This window comes from Cydia pomonella, chromosome 23 (assembly GCF_033807575.1).
Source record: "Cydia pomonella isolate Wapato2018A chromosome 23, ilCydPomo1, whole genome shotgun sequence".
Classification (NCBI taxonomy): domain Eukaryota; kingdom Metazoa; phylum Arthropoda; class Insecta; order Lepidoptera; family Tortricidae; genus Cydia; species Cydia pomonella.
The window spans coordinates 12,294,796-12,315,766 of NC_084725.1; the positions used below are offsets into that span (position 1 = coordinate 12,294,796).

The 20,971-nt window shown below is 36.8% G+C and overlaps 1 protein-coding gene across 1 annotated transcript in view; it reads left to right on the forward strand.

Annotated features, from left to right (window-relative positions):
• Positions 1-20,971, forward strand: part of LOC133530647 (calsyntenin-1) — a 340,667-nt gene that overhangs the window by 289,979 nt on the left and 29,717 nt on the right. The window contains exon 2 of the mRNA XM_061868664.1: positions 20,723-20,883. Coding sequence (XP_061724648.1) covers positions 20,723-20,883 — 161 coding nt within the window. The remainder of the gene's footprint in view (positions 1-20,722; positions 20,884-20,971) is intronic.

Consider the following 20,971-nt stretch of genomic DNA (forward strand, 5'->3'; position numbering starts at 1 on the left):
TTCTCATGCTCTAGCCGTTGTTATTCTAAAAAGTGTGCAGAAAATGATACGTTTCTGCTCTAGAGCACTGTACTTTCTGAGTAAGCTTTTTCTCTTTTTTTTACGATATCCTTTATAGTTTTAAAATTTTAGTTTTACATGGATTTTTTGTACAATTTCCATTCTGATAATTAAAATAAATAACGATATTTATACCTGAATTGTTCATTGAGAGTACCCACAAGAAATACTACTGAAGTTTATACTTAGCTTGCTTAGGTAAATTAAAAGTAAAAGTCCTTTATTCGCATAAAATATGGTACAATGGTGGTGGTAAGTTAAAATTCCAGTACAAAAACATATTTTGCTACACTATAGCATGCAAAGTCATCTTAAAACGAGACTAAGATTAAGCACTAAAACTAGGTGTATTTACATAACCACATTATATATTGCTACTTACAGGCATCTCTCGCTCTTTCACTCTCTTACACTCAGTCATCAGTACCCCTAGTGTAAATTTGATCGACATCATAACGTGACGAACGCGTTTGCGTTAAGTCTCATTTTGTATAGGATTTTGAGTTTCCAAAACGTCCCGCTTGGCGCGCTCTTTCTAAATCCAATACAAAATGAGACTAAACGCAAACGCGTACGTCACGTTTCGAAATCGAATTTATTTACACTAGGGGTACAGTTGTCCTATTGCACTCACAAACAAATCACACTACGGGTATGCCGCAAGCACGGCTTTCAACTCCCTTAGGCCCACTTGCACCATTCTATTAACCCGGGGTAACCGGTTAAACCGTTATCCATACCCATGGTCACTCCAGGTTTATCCGTTTAAGCCCGGGTTAGTGATTGGTGCAAGTGGCCCTAAGTGTGTCATAAAAAAACATAGGCAAAGTCGCGGACAGACGCTAATATTTCAAATAAACGTCAACACAAATATTTGCGCCCGCTTGTCCTACGTCCATCGATATTGGAATCGTCGATTTATACGTCGCCATCTTTCAGTTTGAAATATGGATTGTGGATTGTAAATCAGGAGGACAAATCGGTGCGGACATGCTTTGAATACGAATGGGTTTTAAGCTTCCTACGTAATACATTCATTTGGTTTATTCTTAGTGGAAAAACTGACTGCAGTAACTGAATTTGAAATAACGGAGGCAGCCCTCTAAAACCTAGTAACTAAAGCGTTTGGAAAGAGTTTGTTTATTTGATTTAAGTTATAGTGGAATCAATTGGCAGGAAGTGAGTTCCACTCCTTAGCCGTTTGCATCATAAAGCTGGATGCATAGCGTTTAGTGCGAATCAGTGGCAGAGTAACGACGTAGAATACCGATAAACAGGCTACCTTTCTACGGTGTTCTAGGCTGCAGTCTAGCCTCTATCAATCCCGCATCTACGCGATTGTCTATAGCAGGGATGGCCAACTTGGTTAGACCCAAGATCTCCTGTTTACTAACGAAACCCTGTGCGATCTACCAATTACATACTTCTTGAAACCTTAAATGAAACTGGTCTACGTATTTATATTTTTTGCCTTGCCACGATCGACTGGACTAACAGTCGCGATCGACCTGTTGGCCACCCCTGGTCTATAGAAATGAAATGAAATGAAACCATTTATTTCGGACAAAAACATCCATATTATGTTAGTAATGACTTACGGCTAAGTGTGTTAGTAGAAAGTATAAAGTATAAGGTATAATTGGTCTAATCATTAATAATTTCTTAGAATCTAAGGCGGCTAGCTGATGCTTGTCGGATCCACACCAGTATCATTTCGTATCTTGTCACAGTGACTGTAGTATGAGGTCCCTAGAGACTTTCATATTGATTGTCACTGTGACAAGCTTTGCTTAGTTTCGAGGCTAGATTGATCTGTGAAGGTTTGTCGCCAATTTTTTTTTAATATTTACTATTTTGTTCCATGCTAACTTGTAAAAATATTTTTTTAATGGTTGAGAATTTTTTAGTTTCCTATGTAATTTAATGGGCTGAGCTTCTATTGTGTAACGAAAATTGATTTGGCACCGTCACCTGTATAACGAAGACAAACGACCGTAGCCCTTTGTGCGCGGGGCGTCACACAAATCATGCACCCTTCATCGATGGCCACGGAAAAAGTAGGAAAAGTGGCCTTTTGGTTGAGAATGGCACAAAGACCATGGATGGATCCATTGGTTGGTTGTGATTGGGTCATACAATTTGACCCCATGCGACAAAAAATAACTAGAATTTGATCACCTGACCACCCCCACCCTCTGACTATAAAGCTGAATCCGCCCTTGGAATAAATAAATAGATACATACTCGTATTTGGAGACAATCTTTCCATATCATCCTCAAATTTATCCATATCAAAAGCTTGTACAATAGATACTAAACGACGATATACATACTAACGTAGTTTATGTATACTCGGCTACATAGAAAACAAATACATTACTCAAGAAAAAAGTAAAACAATAATGTATCAAAACGTACTACACGTCAAATGTCACCGATCGACAACGACTTTTGGCTCGGCGCTCCAAAGTTAACCCTGCCATTTTTAACGACTCATATGCATGAGGGTGAGTCAAGGACTTAGGGTGGAGGGTTGCGCTTTATACTACAAGTACCTGTTGATTAGGGTGACAGAACAAGGGCTTGGAGGGTTTTTAAAGGTTCAAAAAGGGTAGGGTTTCGACTTGCGAAAAGGTACAGCTTTTTTATTTGACTTGGTTTTTGTGGACTCGTATTTATAGTTATTTTTACAAGGCTTTAAGTAGTCTGTTAATTAGTCTGGGTCTAATCTTGGAAGCTAAATATGACCCACTTCTCGATTTCACCATCCACGAACCATCTATGTGGTGAGGATGGAAATGTCGCGTAAGGCGATGGCGAAAAGAAGCCACAGGGATTAATCCGAACAATACACAATTAATCGTCAATTTGGTTTGGATGTCCTTGCCGCATTCACACAAGGCTGAATCTCTCCATCCCTACTTATTTAAGAAATTATTAATGATTAGACCAATTTGTAACATGAGATAGTTTAGAAACTTGTGGATGGGATGATATTAGATTATTTATGGAGTGGACAAGGTTAACTTCGGTTCATTGGAGGGACTCAAACTATTAGCAACGTCCTAATGTCGCTGAAAGTTTTATGAGTTTTGTCTTTACGGCTACTATGTATTAGATATCACAGACTGAAGGTAAAAACTTGAAACTTATTTAAGTTTTCTTAGGGCTTTGCTTATATGCTTATAATTTTTAAAAACTTTTAACAACAAAGAAATTAATAAAATGGTAAACCTATGGAATCCATACAAGTAATAAGTCCTTTCGAAAAGATACTCCTCAAGTAATATATTTCTCGTAATTGCTTAATAAGTACCTAACGAATTTAAACCTGCACACACATAAACTTTTTAAAATTTTGTTCTTGTTTAAATTATTAAAAGGATAATCACAAGTTACTCTCGCTAAATTTTTTTCACGTTATCGATAATTTTGCCTCAAATAAATAAAACCTCGTCACCAACGTTTGGACCCACGTTGGGCGCCAACTTTAAAACTCAAACCACCCTTGTGGCTCAGTTTCATTGGTCGATAGGGCCCGCGTTCGGGATGAGAGAGATTTCCATAAAGCATGCCATAGGGCCCGCATTCGGAGAACTGTTTTCATTGGCCGATAGGGCCCGTATGCGGGGTGCGGGAGATTTTCAAAACGCATGCCATTATGAGTTTCACAAGTCGTTATACCGCCTGCGGTGTATTGACCGAACTATCAACTTATGAGTTTCACTAGTCGTTATACCGCCTGCGGTATATTAACCGAACTATCAACTTATGAGTTTCAATAGTCGTTATACCGCCTGCGGGGGAGTCCCCGCGCGCTGTATATGGCCCGAGTTATCGACCAATGAAACCGAGCCATTATTAAAGCCTTTACAAAACTATAGGGTACCTACTTTTATTATCAGGCACATTAATAGGCTGACAACTAAAACAACATTCAATACGTAAACTAATACTATTGTATTAATTGTCGTAGGTTATAAAATAATAGCAATATAAAATAACAATGAGCAAAAACTATACTTTTTTTTTCTTAAACTATACTTCATTACATAACATGTTATAAATACAAAATAATAACATGTTTCGTGCCGTCATATTACATTTAGAAAAAATAAGCGGATGAGAAACAAAATTCGGGATTTTTTTTCTCCTTATAGGATAGAAAGAGTAAAAGAATTCAGGATCGATTTTTTTAAATAGATCCGGTAGAGATTGTGCATTAATGTGATTAGATTACATACTGAGTACAACCGCGGCAACCGCGCCGAATAGGTACTACACAAAAACGTGCAAACCTCTTGCAAATCGCCAGTGTGATGAAGCCTTAACTCGAACATGGGCCAATTTTTATTTAAAATATATATATTTTTTTTTTTTTTTTTTTTTTTTTATTTAGAAACCAAACAGTCGTATAAACATATCAACAATGCAATACAAACGATGTACCACAACAAAAAGACCTGGAGGTTCATAAATTATAAATTATGTTAACTGATATAAATATAGTTATATAGCTACTTAATGCAAATTTTTGAATCTGATAGAAAAAATAACTGATATCTGTACTTATATATTAAAACAACTTACTTTTTTTACTATATCTTTTAGACTAGCCAACGAATTTTGAAAACAATCTACTTCGAATAGATTTTGATTATAGTAACTAGGAACTCGTCTGAAAAAGGTATGCCTGGAATAGTTTTTGACCGAAAAACTAATGTGAAACAGCGATCGAGGGCGTAAGGGGTGATGCGGACAACTGAAAGTAACTAATCTTAGTAGATTAGGACAATTAATAATATTTTTTAGAATTTTAAACAAAAACATAACGTCTAAGTATATCCTACGGTTAAAAAGAGAAGGTACACCAAAATGTTTCGCCGCCAACGTTGAATTTACAAAATAAGTACCTGTTCTATAACTTAGAGATTTTAAGAAAATGTTTTGAATTCTCTCCAAACGGTCAATATGGACTTGGTATTGTGGTGTCCAAATTACACTCCCGAATTCGAGGATACTCCTAACTAAAGAATAAAATAATAATTTATAAGTATTTGGCCGTTTGAAGGGCTGTCCTACACGAAGAATCATTCCTAACCTTTTATATGCACGTTTACATAAATTATCAATATGCTCATTATAGTTTAGTTGCGAGTCCATAGTGATACCTAAGTCCTTAATGGAAGATACTCGTGCTATGTTATTACCAGACAAATTATAATTATAAATTATCGGGTTGTGTTTCCGATTAAAGCTGATTACAAAACATTTTTCTGTGTTTAAAAACAAATGATTATTAGAGCAATATAGGACAAAATTATCTAAATCTTTTTGCAATAATAGGCAGTCTGCCTCCGAAGACACGGCTTTATAAATCTTTGTGTCATCAGCATATATAAGGTGTTCAGAGCTACGGAAGCAAGCCGCCATATCATTTATATACAGGATAAAAAATAAAGGACCAAGGTGTGACCCCTGAGGTACTCCAGAGGGGATGGGGAGAAAACGAGATGTGTACCCTTTCAAGGCCACAGCTTGACTACGATTAGAGAGGTAAGATTTAATCCACCTCAGGAGGTCACCGTGTATACCGAGGTCGAGAAGTTTCTTGATCAAATTATTATGGTTAATTTTATCGAAACACTTCGAGAAATGTCCCTATAATATATATATATATATATATTATAGGGACATTTCTACACAAATTGACCAAGTCGTAAGCCAAGAAGGCTTGTGTTGTGGGTACTCAGACAACGATGTATATAATATACAACTAATTAAATACATAGAAAACATCCATGACTCAGGTAAAAATATCAGTGCTCATCACACATATAAATGCCCTTACCGGGATTCGAACCCAGGACCATCGGCTTCATAGGCAGGTTCACTACCCACCAGGCCAGACCGAACCCTGAAAGTCGAGTCGTTGTCGACTTTACTATTCTGTAACTAATATTTCGTAACTCAACGGAATATGACTTTTTTTGTCCCAAATTGAGATTTCTCGGCGCGTGCGCGGTTGACACAAATTTAACACCCACCCGCTATCTCCAGTTACCCGTGAACAAGATGCATGTAACTGGCGTGGAAATATTGGAAGTTCAAAAACAATAAAGAAGGTAATCACTGTTTATATTCCGGTCGATTTAAGTCTAGTGAAACTAACCGTGAAACATTGAAAACTGTTATAAAATTCGGTCCATATAACTATTATTCAGCCGTAACAAAGTGGAAGCTCAATAACGGCTGTATAAACTTGTTATTGGGATTCGAAATACAAATAAGAGCTTTGTCATTGGACCCAACTGTGTCATATTTGTGCAATGAATCCGTCCTAGTTTCAGTAAACAAAAAAAATGGACCATATTCGCTTCCAATGAGAAAGGCCGGTAAACAGTAAACGTACTCATAAATGCTGGGGGCCTACGGAGAAAACCGAAATTCACAAATTGCGGGGATCTTTCTCTTTTACTTTCACAATTTTGTAGATGGCGCTGACGATGGTACATTGTATGAATGAAATTTGACATTGAGAATGCAATGGACAATTTTTTTCCATAGAACAAACTCTAAAAGGAGGAGATTATGTTTGTTTCTGAGTTACGTACGTTTTCTATGTATTAAGTAATTACACAACACAAGGCTTATTGAGCTTAACACGACTAGGTCGATTTGTGTATTATTGTCCTATAATATTTATTTATTTAATGATTTATTATCAAAAATCCCAGCCAATCTCTTGAGAATAAATTACAAGTAATTGTACTTCTTGTAACGTATCGCTGCCACGTTCAAAGCTATTCTATTCCGACCTAGAAAGGGTCTGAAATATAAATTCATACACATTCATTTTGTCCACAATACAAAGTATAGTAAGGACCCTGCACACAAAAGACCGCAATGTTGTACTGAATATGCAACGAAGGTGTCAATCTTTTGCTGGGTTACTTGTAGCAACTTTTTAACTTACCCGTTATATTAAGGGTCACTTGCGCGTTCCAGGGTTAACTCGGAGTTAACCCTTTATACAGGACAGTTTAATCCTGTATAAACGAACTTCAAGCTAGTTGGCTAACCCTGGAACGCGCAAGTGGTCTTTAGCACCTAAAAGAGCTAATTACTAGCATTTTTTTGCGTACATTGCACCCAATAATCCTAATACGATTTAGCAACTTTTCGCCGTTTATCTAATTAAATAGCTACGCTGATGTCAGTGTTGGCCGAAACGTTAATGCAATTAACCATTATTGTTATTGGCCATTAACCATTATAAATTGAACCGTAAACTGTAATCGTCCGTTACGGTTTACGGTTCAATTTATAAAGATTAATTGCAGTTAACGTTCGGCCAACACTGGCTGATGTGTTGAAAAGCGGTGATAGCCGAATAGATGCGGCGTTTTTAACCCAATGATATTATAGGTTAGATACTATAGGTTTTACTGATTCATAAGGAAAACAAAATATACTTCTATATTTATTTCATAAACTACGAATCAATCTGTTTATGTTGATTAATTTTCGCATAAGTGGAGTATGTGTACAAACGCAGGAGTTAAAAGCGACGAAAGAGGCAAAGAGCTTGTTGAGTCTACAAGCTCCGTCTACAATTTAGACGATCTTCGCTTATAGACGCTCTTCTCCAAATTGACCTTAGTTAAAGTTATTGTATCTTATATTTTTAGGAAATGGCGACATCGAAAGCAGTTGTCACATTCACAAGTTTTTGGCAAAAAAATCATTTTGTTTTTGACTGTATTTTTCTTTCCACGGGCAAATAATACTCATCGACGATATTCTAAAAACCCCAAACACAATTAGGTTGCGTTGTTTTATCACAGAGTTCCTATGGCCACCTCCTGTCTCCATCATCAGATCAGCTCGATGGTACCATAATGTTGCATTATCATCCAACTTACATATGTAGGCAAATCTTCAGCTTCATCGGAAACCGAGAAGTGGGTCAAATTAAACTTGCAAAATTTGACCCATACAAACATAGTTACATACATACATAAGTACATTGCATAAATAAAAGCTTGTAAAAAGGTACCAACGATAAGAGCTTCTCTCCATTTAAAAGCATTTATAATACCTTCTTTTACATCACAATATTTCTACTTCGAATAAAAATGTTCTACCGAAAATCACATTTATTTCCCACGTACAGTTCCAGCTTACATATAAAAAAAACCGGCCAAGAGCATGTCGGGCCACGCTCAGTGTAGGGTTCCGTAGTTACTCTCCCGTCACAATAAGCTAAACTGGAGCTTAAAGTGTAGTAAATGGTACCTTTCACCCGAGTTAAACAAATAGGCAAATTTGCATAATCAGTACCTAATTAAAGTAAGTCTTTTTAGGGTTCCGTAGCCAAATGGCATAAAACGGAACCCTTATAGTTTCGCCATGTCCGTCTGTCTGTCTGTCTGTCTGTCTGTCTGTCTGTCTGTCTGTCCGAGGCTTTGCTCCGTGGTCGTTAGTGCTAGAAAGCTGAAATTTGGCATGGATATATAAATCAATAAAGCCGACAAAGTCGTACAATAAAATCTAAAATTTAATTTTTTTTAGGGTACCTGCCCTACACGTAAAGTGGGGGTGAATTTTTTTTTTCGCTTCAACCCTAGAGTGTGGGGTATCGTTGGAAAGGTCTTTCAAAACTAATAGGGGTTTTCAAGAAACATTTTTTGATAAAGTGAATATATTCGGAGATAATCGCTCCGAAAGAAAAAAAAAATGTGTCCCCCCCCCTCTAACTTTTGAACCATAGGTCCAAAAAATTTGAAAAAAATCGTGGAAGTAGAGCTTAAGAAAAAGATTAAATGAAAACTATAGCGGACATGATCAGTTTAGCTGTTTTTGAGTTATAGCAAAAAGTTTTCCCTTCATAGTAAAAAGACTTACTTTAATTAGGTACTGATTATGCAAATTTGCCTATTTGTTTAACTCGGGTGAAAGGTACCGTGTCATCCCTTGGTTAACAATTTACTATACTTTACGCTCCAGTTTAGCTTATTGTGACGGAAGAGTAACTACGGAACCCTACACTGAGCGTGGCCCGACATGCTCTTGGCCGGTTATTACTATGAAGGGAAAACTTTTTGCGATAACTCAAAAACAGCTAAACTGATCATGTCCGCTATAGTTTTCATTTAATGTCTTTCTTAAGCTCTACTTCCACGATTTTTTTCATATTTTTTGGACCTATGGTTCAAAAGTTAGAGGGGGGGGGACACATTTTTTTTTCTTTCGGAGCGATTATCTCCGAATATATTCACTTTATCAAAAAATGTTTCTTGAAAACCCCTATTAGTTTTGAAAGACCTTTCCAACGATACCCCACACTCTAGGGTTGAAGCGAAAAAATAAATTCACCCCCACTTTACGTGTAGGGGAGGTACCATAAAAAAATTAAATTTTTAGATTTTATTGTACGACTTTGTCGGCTTTATTGATTTATATATCTATGCCAAATTTCAGCTTTCTAGCACTAACGACCACGGAGCAAAGCCTCGGACAGACAGACAGACAGACAGACAGACAGACAGACGGACATGGCGAAACTATAAGGGTTCCGTTTTTTGCCATTTGGCTACGGAACCCTAAAAACTGCAATTGTTAACAACGGATTTTTGTGTCCGGCTTTTCATTTTCCCTTTTCCAGGTAGCTTTCGTCAAAAGAATCAGTTAAAAATGTACACAGGTAACATACATGTCGCTCTGTACAGACTTTAGTGAAATTTTTTGCCTCGAGTATCTATTGGGGGATTGTTAAAAATGACGTATATGACAAATTCTGTAAAGCTTTTTGTACAAAACGGAATATAGGAATGGTTTTTGCAGTACGCCTTTTCATTAAAAGCTTTGCATTGGTTTTTTGCTTGTACGTACTCATATCCTTGATTGAACGTTTACAATTGAAACTAAACCCATTTTATGTTTCGTAAAAATTGTTCTGGTTTAATTGTACCTACCTCAATTTCGTTATTCCACCACCAGTTATTCCGTTCCGTTATTCCGTTACCAGAATTCTAGGAAAATAACTGAATTGTATCAAAATGCCTAAATCCCAGAATGCCATTTTTTTTCAAAGCAACACGTTTTCAAAATGCCTCAACTTCAAATAAACTTCATTAGTATTTGAGGTTACTATCAATGAACAAATTTAGGCAAAAATATCGTTATTCATGGAACGGGGTTAATTTTCAGAATGGAAATTGTACTATAAATTTATTTAAAACCAAGTTTATAATTGCTTAGAGAGTACATTGGTTTAGAATGAGTAATGAAAGAAATAAAAATCCCTCCTACCGTCTGTAATGTAAATCGGTTAACTGAATAAAAACATAACAGACATTATAGACGAAACGAATTCCTTAAGAAGTTTAAGAACATAATAGACACATACAAGGTGGTCGTGAGCATTGCGAGACATTTTAACTAAGCATTCCTGGTAATATTTAGAAACTAAAACGTCATATAAAATTTTCTGGATTAGGCCTAGTTTCAGAGATAATTAAATGTTTTTCGAAATCATTCTTTCGCCATAAGTCGGTACAAAACACATTTTTGACTGCGGTATTGCCACTTTGAGGTCTAGTCTGGACATACCTATTGATTGACATCGAAAAATTAAAAAAATGTATTCGAGAGGCTACCCCCAAATAAAAAAAAAACTTTTTAGTTAATTTTAGGTTATGTGTTTATCAATAAAAATTAAGTTTTATGTACAGGAGTGTTCAAAAAAAGGAAAAAAAAAAAACAAAAAAAAAATTTTTTTTGTCGAATTTCACAAAAAGTCATATAACATTTTTTGCTTTTGTTGCCATTAGGAATGCACCGTTAAAATGTTTCGCAATGCTCACGGGCACCTTATAAAGGTTATATAAGTATCAATCTTTCATTTAATTTACTTCAATGAATCCTTAATTCGAAAGTAAATCTTGAATCGAAACTTATTACACTCAGTTTATATTTATTTTCGTTTGAATAGAAGTTTGATCTCAATTTAGCGTTTGAATCGTAGACAAAATATAAAAGGACGAACATTTAAGAAAAGAAAACATTCCAGAGCAAACAATAAAAAAGTATTGAAAGATTAGTCTTTTTTATTTAGCTTTAACAAAAGCTACTTATATTATTTAGTAAAAACAGCATTGGAGAGTTGATAAAAATTTTTGTAGTGAACTTCTAAACCGCTGAATTGTTCTATTTTATTTAAATTAAGCTACTTATTACAAACAGTAGGTACTTTTTATTAGGGTTCCGTACCCAAAGGGCAAAAACGGGACCCTATTATTAAGACTCCGCTCTCATGAACCGTGATAGCTAGACAGTTGAAATTTTCACAGATGATGTATTTCTGTTGCCGCTATAACAAATAATAAAAACAGAACGTAATCAATATTTATGTGGGGCCCCCATACAATAAACGTGATTTTTTACCGTTTTTTGCGTAATGGTACGGAACCCTTCGTGCGAGAGTCCGACTCGCACTTAGCCGGTTTTTTTTTCAGTTTCAAATATTTGGTATATTATCTCGAGACAACAGATTATGGATTTTGTTGTTTTTAGCATAAACAATTTAATTATATCTACATCAGTGAACACGACCAATTCTAGTGAATATTTCAGATTTATTTGATTCAAGCTACTTGTATTATTTATTACAGTTCATTTAATATTGAAGTATAATACTTACTGTTTACAAAAAAGTTGTCCAATTTCCAGAGGCTTATACATTGCTTAACTTGTCAAACATTGCCTAACATGAAATTCCAAACAGTTGTCTGTAATCTAATCCTTACTAATATTATATATGTGAAAGTAATTATGTGTATCTGTTACCTCTTCACGCTTAGGGCCACCCTACACTAGCGTCTCCCGAGCGTCGGCGTCTAGTCAACACTATAGCTGCTGCTCGACGCAACGTTGGCGCAACTGCGCAGTGACGCCCTTTTCCATAGCGCTGACTAGACGCCGACGCTAAAAAGGCGCTGGTGGGGGGTGGCTCTTAAACCGCTAAACCGAGATCAATGATATCGATACCGAGATGAAATCAATGATGTAATCGAGGGCGTAGCCAGCAAGTGAACTAGGGAGGTTGATATCGCCGGAGGCTTAGCGGACGTCGCAGAGGGGCATACATTGAATGTAAAATCTGAGCTGGGGGGGCGAGCATGATGATCATCATCATCAGACAAAGTCGCGGGTAGAAGCTAATTCCTTATAATGGGCAGGCAATGTTTCGGATAGCAGGCAATGTACTCAACTTGGGTGGGATACAAAATTTATGGTGCACTTTAAATTACGATCTGGCTGAACACTAAGTTTCAGACAGCTAAATCCAGCCGCATCCACCACATAAAGTATGTCCCGCAAAATGCATTGGCGTGCTGCGGGCAATATAAATCGTGGAGATGACATTTTTATCAACCTCTGTGCAGTCTCGGCGCTGCACCGCGAGCTTAGGGCTGCCTTCTAGAAATCTTGGAAATAAATGAAGAGTGGAAAAATTCACTGTTTCGGGCGAGACTCGTACTCGCAACTCTGGACTGGATCACTATCACTAGCCCATCGCTCTGAAAACTGAATGTTCGAGACTTCCACCATGTCACCCATATCAAAAAGAATTGATTGTTATAGAGTGGTAAAGTCTAAGAAAAAAACGTGCTCCTTATTTTTACATCCAGAACAGTATTTTGCGGTCACTGAATTGTGAAACGTCAACTTTTTACAATTAGAGTTACCGCAAAATATATGGAGCTGTACAGCGCCATCTCGTTTACCTGTAAAATTTGAAGCACGAAATTGTCTTAATAGATTTTACGCATCTTATGTGCCTAAGGGAGGCGTCTTTTGAGAAAAAACTTAGGTATTCTGAGATTCAAGAATTTTAACACTATTCCTTTTTGTGATCTAGAAAGTTTTATAAATATGAAATTAAGGTGCAATGAAACCAAAGCTTTGGGATGATCTGTGACAACCCTGAAAGCAGCAAGTCGTTGACATCCCCGGGATTCTTGTGATAAAAAGCTTTAGTTTCTTAGCACAACTTAGTTACTTAACCTATTTAGTCTGAAGCTTGGCTATCTCTAGCTGGTTTAACATTTTAAGTTTATATTGAAGATAATTCAGACACTGTAAACAAGTTTGATATTTCTTAACACTTGGAGTTACAATTTACAAACTAGTGGGTCTGTGAGCTGTAGAACTAGCGAATCCTTATGGCTCCGCCATTTTGGAAAATTCTCAAAAATGTCATCGCCGAAAATGTGATATAATCATCGATCCGCCTGTCAAAATTCCACGCCATTCGGTTGAGAAATGCGACCTGTAGATGAGAATAGCCATATACATAGGACATACGAAAGAATTTTTACCCAAGCTAAAACTGAGATGCTTCGCCCTCGCTCAGTCATGAATGCTCGCAATCGAATAGGATATTAACAGTATGTACTGTAAAAGAGATACGGTCTAGCTGAGGTGGGGAATGTAAACGCTCCAGGCAGATTATAATTTTTTTTTTTAATTAGACACGAAATACAATAATGTCGACTAACACAGATGCTTGCAACTTTCAGAAAGAACACGCCTGCAGATCTTTATTCCTTCAGCGGGGCGATAGTTCTGAATTCAAATAATCGTTGCCAGTTATCTATCAAGAGACTGTGAAGGTTTCCAACCTTCACATATCTCGCCTCCTCGGGTGAAAGTGGCAAACATCTTCACAAAACTACACCCTGTCCTATGTAACTACAGACTCCTACCTACTCCAGGCCCCTACAGAGTAAATAATGTTCCTAACACAGATGCTTGCAACTTTCAGAAAGAACACGCCTGCAGATCTTTATTCCTTCAGCAGGGCGATAGTTCTGAATTCAAATAATCGTTGCCAGTACCTTCTGGTCTGCGACCTTGAAGACATATTTAAAGATCTTGTTCGGTGAGCATCAATCTTGAAACGCGTTTGACCATGTTTTAATCAACACCCGGCAATCCATCGTGGCTTTTAATAAAGTCCAGCTATCTCATCACTAAAAGCAACTACCGAACAACGTCATGCTCTACGAGCACACTTAAAAGTTACTACTGAACACGTAGTTACACTTGACATTGGCAAAATCATCGTAAATTTGATGGAAGCCATACTTTGAAAGAAGAAGAAGCCTGTAGATTACTGTCACGCTAGCAAAACTAAACAGTGTTGCTCCTAGTCAGGATAATAAATAAACAGTGTACAAATCTCAAGATCTCTTCTTAGGAAATACACCCTCGTTACACCAAGCACCAATTTCATAAAGTGGTGAAGATATAAATGAATCTACAAACACATACCTACATCCTAAATATTTCTACACCATTAGGACTAAAAGTTAAATCATTTTAACATCTACTAAAATTATTCGCCTTTTTAAAAACCGTCGTCAACGCTGGCGGAAATGCTAAAAACCCACCCATTAACAAGCGTCCACATCTGCATGTGATCGCTTTATGTAACCCAGTGCGGGTTCAATTCTCGGGTGGAGCCGTGAACGCCAATTTCCGAGATCGTCGCTATTTGTGGCGAGATTGTGGTCGGGATTTGGCCCAGTCCTGTTCGCTACGGCGGCGATAATATAGTGGATATATCTCTGTTTGAAATCCGAATCGTACTGGTGGTACATGGTGATGGTATTGGGTATTTGCACAAAAATACTTTTAAAAACATAGGGAAAAACGATGATCGTTAAATCAAAAATATAAATGGTCTCATTTAATTTTTTTACCTGGATTCTTCACTAAACACATTCACCGTTGAGCTACGGTCGTAGCGCCACGTCGTAGCCGATGAGGATGACACAGGTTTCCCGGTATGTAGAGGAAATGCTTCGTAGACGCAAAATGACAACATGTCGTGATTAGCGCTAAAAGGATTAAAAATATATTCTATAACTGGTAGTAATATATAATTGTAATAGTTACTGTAGGTAGATAAGGTTGAAACGCTTAAAATTCCTCATTAAAATTAGATTAAGTACTAAAATTTGACAGTTTGAGAGATTTATTTTACAATACGGATCAAAGGTGCTCATAAATTCTAAGTAGAAATAATATAAAATTTCGGAATATAAAGTGAGGGCCTCGGCATTTTTAGCAAGGCCCGTACATAATAATAATGATATGTAGAAACATTGACTCGCGTACAGATCACATATTCGTATGTATACATTGTATACTGCATGCATTAACCTCATTGAGGTACAATAATATAGAGATGAAATGGGGGATGACCGAACGAGATGCTCTTACGGAACGTTTAGGAGTAGCAGAGATAGCGCTATTATTGTTTGTCCTTGTCATACTCTCACTTGTCTAAAGTGACGTAGACGTTTTTTGTTGTCCACCGTTTTTTATGGTGGGTAACAATGAACCCGACCAAATTACTAGGTTATTTTTGGTATGTTGTCAGGAATGTTAAAACGTGTTTTTAATTTTGTCGCATTGCGTATGTTCTGTCCCTCGCGGGCGCACGAGGCATAGCACATCTATACGATCCTACCATCTGTAATTAATCTAATCACTTAGTTTGTAATCTTATCGACCGATCCTGTGAATATTGTAGTAACAATATTCTGAAGTGCTATATGATTATTCGAATAGAACCACTCACGAAAGGCACCATTTAACTAATGTAAAGGTGGTATTCCACCACTGTGCAGTACTGTGTGGTACAAGTATATTCAGTAAGTACAAAAATGCTAGTGCCGCACGCTGGTGGAATCCCGCCTTAACATTGTAAATATATTTTTCACCACACCAACTAGTAAAGGCCCTCTTGATTGTTCAAAAACGAATGAGAAAGTTGCATTTTATCCACATATGGGGCAAAGTAATTGAATGCAAATTTTGAGTTGTTTCCTTATGTTAGCTTGTTAATTGACTTTTAAATGATGATTTTGAATGATTATTTTTTTATTTGAATTATTTGATTTCATTTGAATTTTTTGGTATTTCATAGTATGTAGTTTCCTCGTGTTGGTGTGGTGAAGAATTTCGTGTTTCACTCGGAGGCAAAGTTTGTTTAACCCTCGTGCATTGAAACCCTCGCAATTTTGGAATCTTTCGTTTACTCGGGTATAAATATTAGCACGAACGATTAAACAACAACTTTGCTCCATTTTAAAACAAATAACTATTAACCTTGATTGTTCAAAAACTATAATGACAAAGTTGCATTTCATCCACATGTGGGGCAAAGTAATCAGATGCAAATTTTGAGTTGTTTCCTTATGTTAGCTGGTGGAATTGACTTTTAAATGATGATTTTGAATGATAATTTTTTTTTTACGTTCATTTGGATTTGATTTGTTTTGATTTTTTTGGTATTTCATAGTTAGTATTTTGGAGTGGTGAAAAATGTTTTATTTCATTCGGAGGCAAAGTTTGTTTAACCATCGTGCCTTGGAACCCTCACTTCACTCAAAATTCCACTTCTTGAACCACTCGCTACGCTCGTGGTTCAATTTTGGAATTTTTCGCTTGCTCGGGTATCAATAGCAACTTTGCCCCATTGTAAACAAATAACTATTTATAAAGTTATTGCTTTCACGTACCTATTTTTTTTTTGGATTTTTCCACTTCAGTGTTCTGTACCACTTCACACTTTTTCGGGGAGCTTGCCAAAAATACCCCGTTTCAATAGTATTTAGAGCTTGCCAAACAAATATACATTGTAAATACCCCGTTCCAATAGTATTTACTGATTTCATTAATCAGTGTTCGTACAGTTCCAAACAACCTGTGTATATAGTTTTTCTTTAACACGTTTAGAGACTTCAACCGTTAAATGAAACCGTTTCTCTGAATCCCAGTTAAGGAACATATCGATGTTGCAGCTACCTAGTCCTCGTCACAATCAAAGCTGTTGAAAAACAGTTCTTTAAAGAAAGACGTTTGAAAACCTTTAGTTTACCGGGAACTGGTGCGCTATTCCAAAGGTTTTCCGAGCGCTTAGTTGAATAGGTTTTTGGCAAAAATTTAATTTATGGTACAAGCTTTTATCGCTGACTGTTCTTTCCACACGCAACTAATACTGATCAAGACAATTCTAAATACCCCAAACGCAATTAGGTTTCGTTGTTTTATCACAGAGTTCCAATGGCCACCTCCTGTCTCCATCATCAGATCAGCTCGAAGGTACCATAATATTGCATTGTCACTTTTGTCACCAAGATGTCAGCTTCATCAGAAACCGGGAAGTGGGTCAAATTTATCTTGCAAGATTTGATTACAGACCGACAGACAGACAACGGGACAGGTGAAACTGAATAAAAGCTTGTAAAAAGTGTTTGGGTTCTTTGGTGCAGGTGATCGCCAAAAATAATTACCTGTGTACTCTTTATTAACTTATAGAAACTAGATGTTCTATAAATTAATAATGTGTAAAAAGTTCATTTTATTGTAAAAGCGAGTGAAAAAAATGTATGAAAAAATACCGGACAAGTGCTAGTCGGACTTTCCCATCGAAGGTTCCGTACCTTTTAGTAAATAATAAAATAATAATAAAATGTTTATTGAGTTAGCACAAACAAACGTGATTTTGACTGGGCTGGTGCCTCTTTTTAAGCGTACATGACACTTGTGTCAAGAGACACCGCTCTCCCGTAGGTGATAACAGAATTTTTACATATAGGTACAATAGCTAGGCTTAAGACTTAAAACGAACAATTTTTTTTTTATAACTTAAAAAATAGAAAGAAATTTAGTAAGTATATAAAACAATTTTTAACAAAAATCTGTTCTTAATAGAGAAAGCGTCGATTTATAATTTTGAAGGTACAATTTGTTGGACTACATTTTTTATAAAGTTTTAAAAATCAAGGGAATAAGTGTGTGTGTGTGTGTGTGTGTGTGTGTGTTTGTGTGCGAAAATGAATCTGAAGACCAATGCATTAGCTGATGGTAAGTAATGCATTTTAGTATTTGTTGACTTATTATAGCGCCAACAGAAATACATCATCTGTGAAAATTTTGACTGTCTAGCTATCACGGCTTATGAGATAAAGCCTGGTGACAGACGGAGCGACAGCGGAATCTTAGTAATAGGGTCCCGTTTTGCCCTTTGGGTACGTAACCCTAAAAACGTCACAATTTTATTGACATCAACTAATACTTATACAATAAGTATGTAGTTTCACTTCTCCTCGCACGTTTTAAACGTAAAGACAAATTACAAGGACTTCAGGAAAACTATCCGTTCCTAGAATTAATATCTAACTGTGACGGGGATAGAACCCTTAGGAAACGAGTTCCATACTCACTTAATAGTTTGCCTGAGGCCATAAAACATGAAAATATTACGTCTAAATTTAAATCTCTGTTAAAAAAGCATTACCATAAATTGCGGTAATTAATTACCTACTATAAGTTATTTTAGTTACATTACTAGAGACTGATGACCCGAAAGTCTAACTCATTGTTGAGTATTGTGGGGCTACGACTATATCCCTTGGAGTGGCAGAGCGTCGACTCCCGACCGATTACGTCATTTAAATTTCAAATTTGATTCATTGAAATAAAATCAAAATTCGAATAACTCAAAAACGACATATGCCACTTGAAGAGATATTTAAGAATACTGATGTATCTTATTAAATACATAAATAACAATAAAAAGGTATGGTCATTTGGCTAGGCTTCCCCTGCGGTGGTTCTTGAGTGTCCATTAAATTAATACACCTGAGCGCTCACCTCGCTCGACCTAGCTGCGCGATCAGAACACACGGTCCTCGTCGATTCCCAATCGCCCCAGGAAAGGTCCTTGCCTGTATTTCAACGTTAAAGTAGTTTTATTTCCTTGGAAGGTTTTTCTTGAAATCTCGGCGCGTATTTACTCGGTTCTTATCTAACCTTTCTGAAAGTCGGCCAATTCAGGGGTTTAAGGAGTGTTGGTTGGACGTTACGTAAGGATTCGAAACGTTATGTTGTCTGGTGGTGATAAAAAAAAAGTGTTATTTTGTATAGATTTTTATGATAACGTAAAGATAATATAATAGTGACAGACGCGTCGTCGTTAGTCTTATAAAAATAAAAGCGTTAGTTTTCTTTCTGCGAGTGTGTGAAAACACAAAAAAAAATGGGTTTCCATTAATCGAAACTAACATGACTGATATCTTGTTTCCGTAAACCTTTATTTATTTATTTATTATTATTATTTGGAGATCCAACAGCTGTTAATATTGCTATAGGTTTTACACATATGATTCAAAAAGCTAATTACAGGTTCTCACCAGTAAATACAGATTAACAAAAATAATTGGTGGTTAGCACTAGTACCCACTAACGCTAAAGCCAGAGTAACTAATTAACTATATTGAAATTGAAATTAGTTAAAGAAAATTAAAAGGAAATGAAAAAAAAGAAACACAGCACAATGAAGTTTCAATAAGGCATGCTCACTTAAAGAACTCCTTCGTCTTTATTCCCAGGATACACCGCACAGTTCGGATGTTTATATTGTAAAATAAAAAGAACTCAGGCCCGTTAGAAGTCGATCAGATAGGCAAATATCACATGCCTAATACGTAGAATAAGTAGAATAATATAATCATTAAAAGGATAAGCCAAGAATAAAAAGTAGTAAACATGATATCACCTAAAACAATGTATTGACCCGCCCTGTGAGGTAATATCTACCACGCAGTCTAATGCGTGCAGGACGGTTATGGCGCCATTATGTGGGGTGTGTGCCGCCAAATATTTTGCAGAAGAATATTTTGGAGTCATTTTAGATGAAACTAACGACCTGCCCGGGCTTCGCACGGGTAAACCTTAACAAAATATCTGTGGCCCTAGTGAAAAAGGGTACGTCTCTGACAGCGCAGGTGTAAAGGGGTGTAAGTTCCACGTAACACTTATGCCCTTATACACCTAAACTTACATCATCTTTGACCTTCACTAGCGCGGTGACACCTAAACTGTCAGAGACTTGTACCCTTTTTCACTAGGGCCACAGATATATACCTAAACCTTCCTCTCAAGAATCGTTCTGTTTATAGGTGAAAGCGCCATGAAAATCCGTTCAGTCGTTTTTGAGTTTATCGCGAACATATATACATACAAACACATAGACGCGGCGGGGCATTATGTTTTTTTTTATATAGATGTGTGTGACGACTGCAAATTTTTTTGGATTTCTCTGCTTTATATAACGTGGTGGCGAATTTTTTATCAAAATTATTGCATGTAAGTTAAATTTTTTAAAGTACTCTATTCGTTTCGGTTCGAAAGCTTTAAATATTAGATTTAAGGACATTAAGTTTAACTTTAACGATATTTTTTTTAACAAATTAATTTGTTAATAACTAAATATTAACAAATTTTTCAAAAGTGATTTTTAATAATAAGTCACGTCAAGATCGCTTACCTCCTTTCTAAAGCTAAAAAAACGAATATAGCATCGGGCTAGTTCTGGGACCGAAGCCCGAACTCTCTTGGGAGATGCCAGTGTCCGCAACTGACATACGATGAAGATACGTAAATTCGCCAGCATCACGCTGAGATGTGACCATTTCGGGACACTTTCTCTTACGTTTGTGCTTACGAATAAATATTTTCTCTTCTATTTTAAGATGGTGGAGATAACCAATGTATTTAACGCCTTCTTTTTCTTTTCCAGACGTACCATACTTGGAGCTGGCGGAGCCCGACGAGGGCTACCACGGCCTGATCCGGGAGAACGAGACCCTGGTGGAGGTGACCCCGGCCATCCGCGCCCGGGGACCTCTGTGCTCGTTCCTCATACTGAACAACAAGCATCATGGGGAGGCACCATTTGAGGTAACATCGCAATGCCGCTTCTTTCCGCCATCGCTCTACGCGACTTTTCCATCTTCACTTCACCGATACGACCTTCAAACCTTCAAGA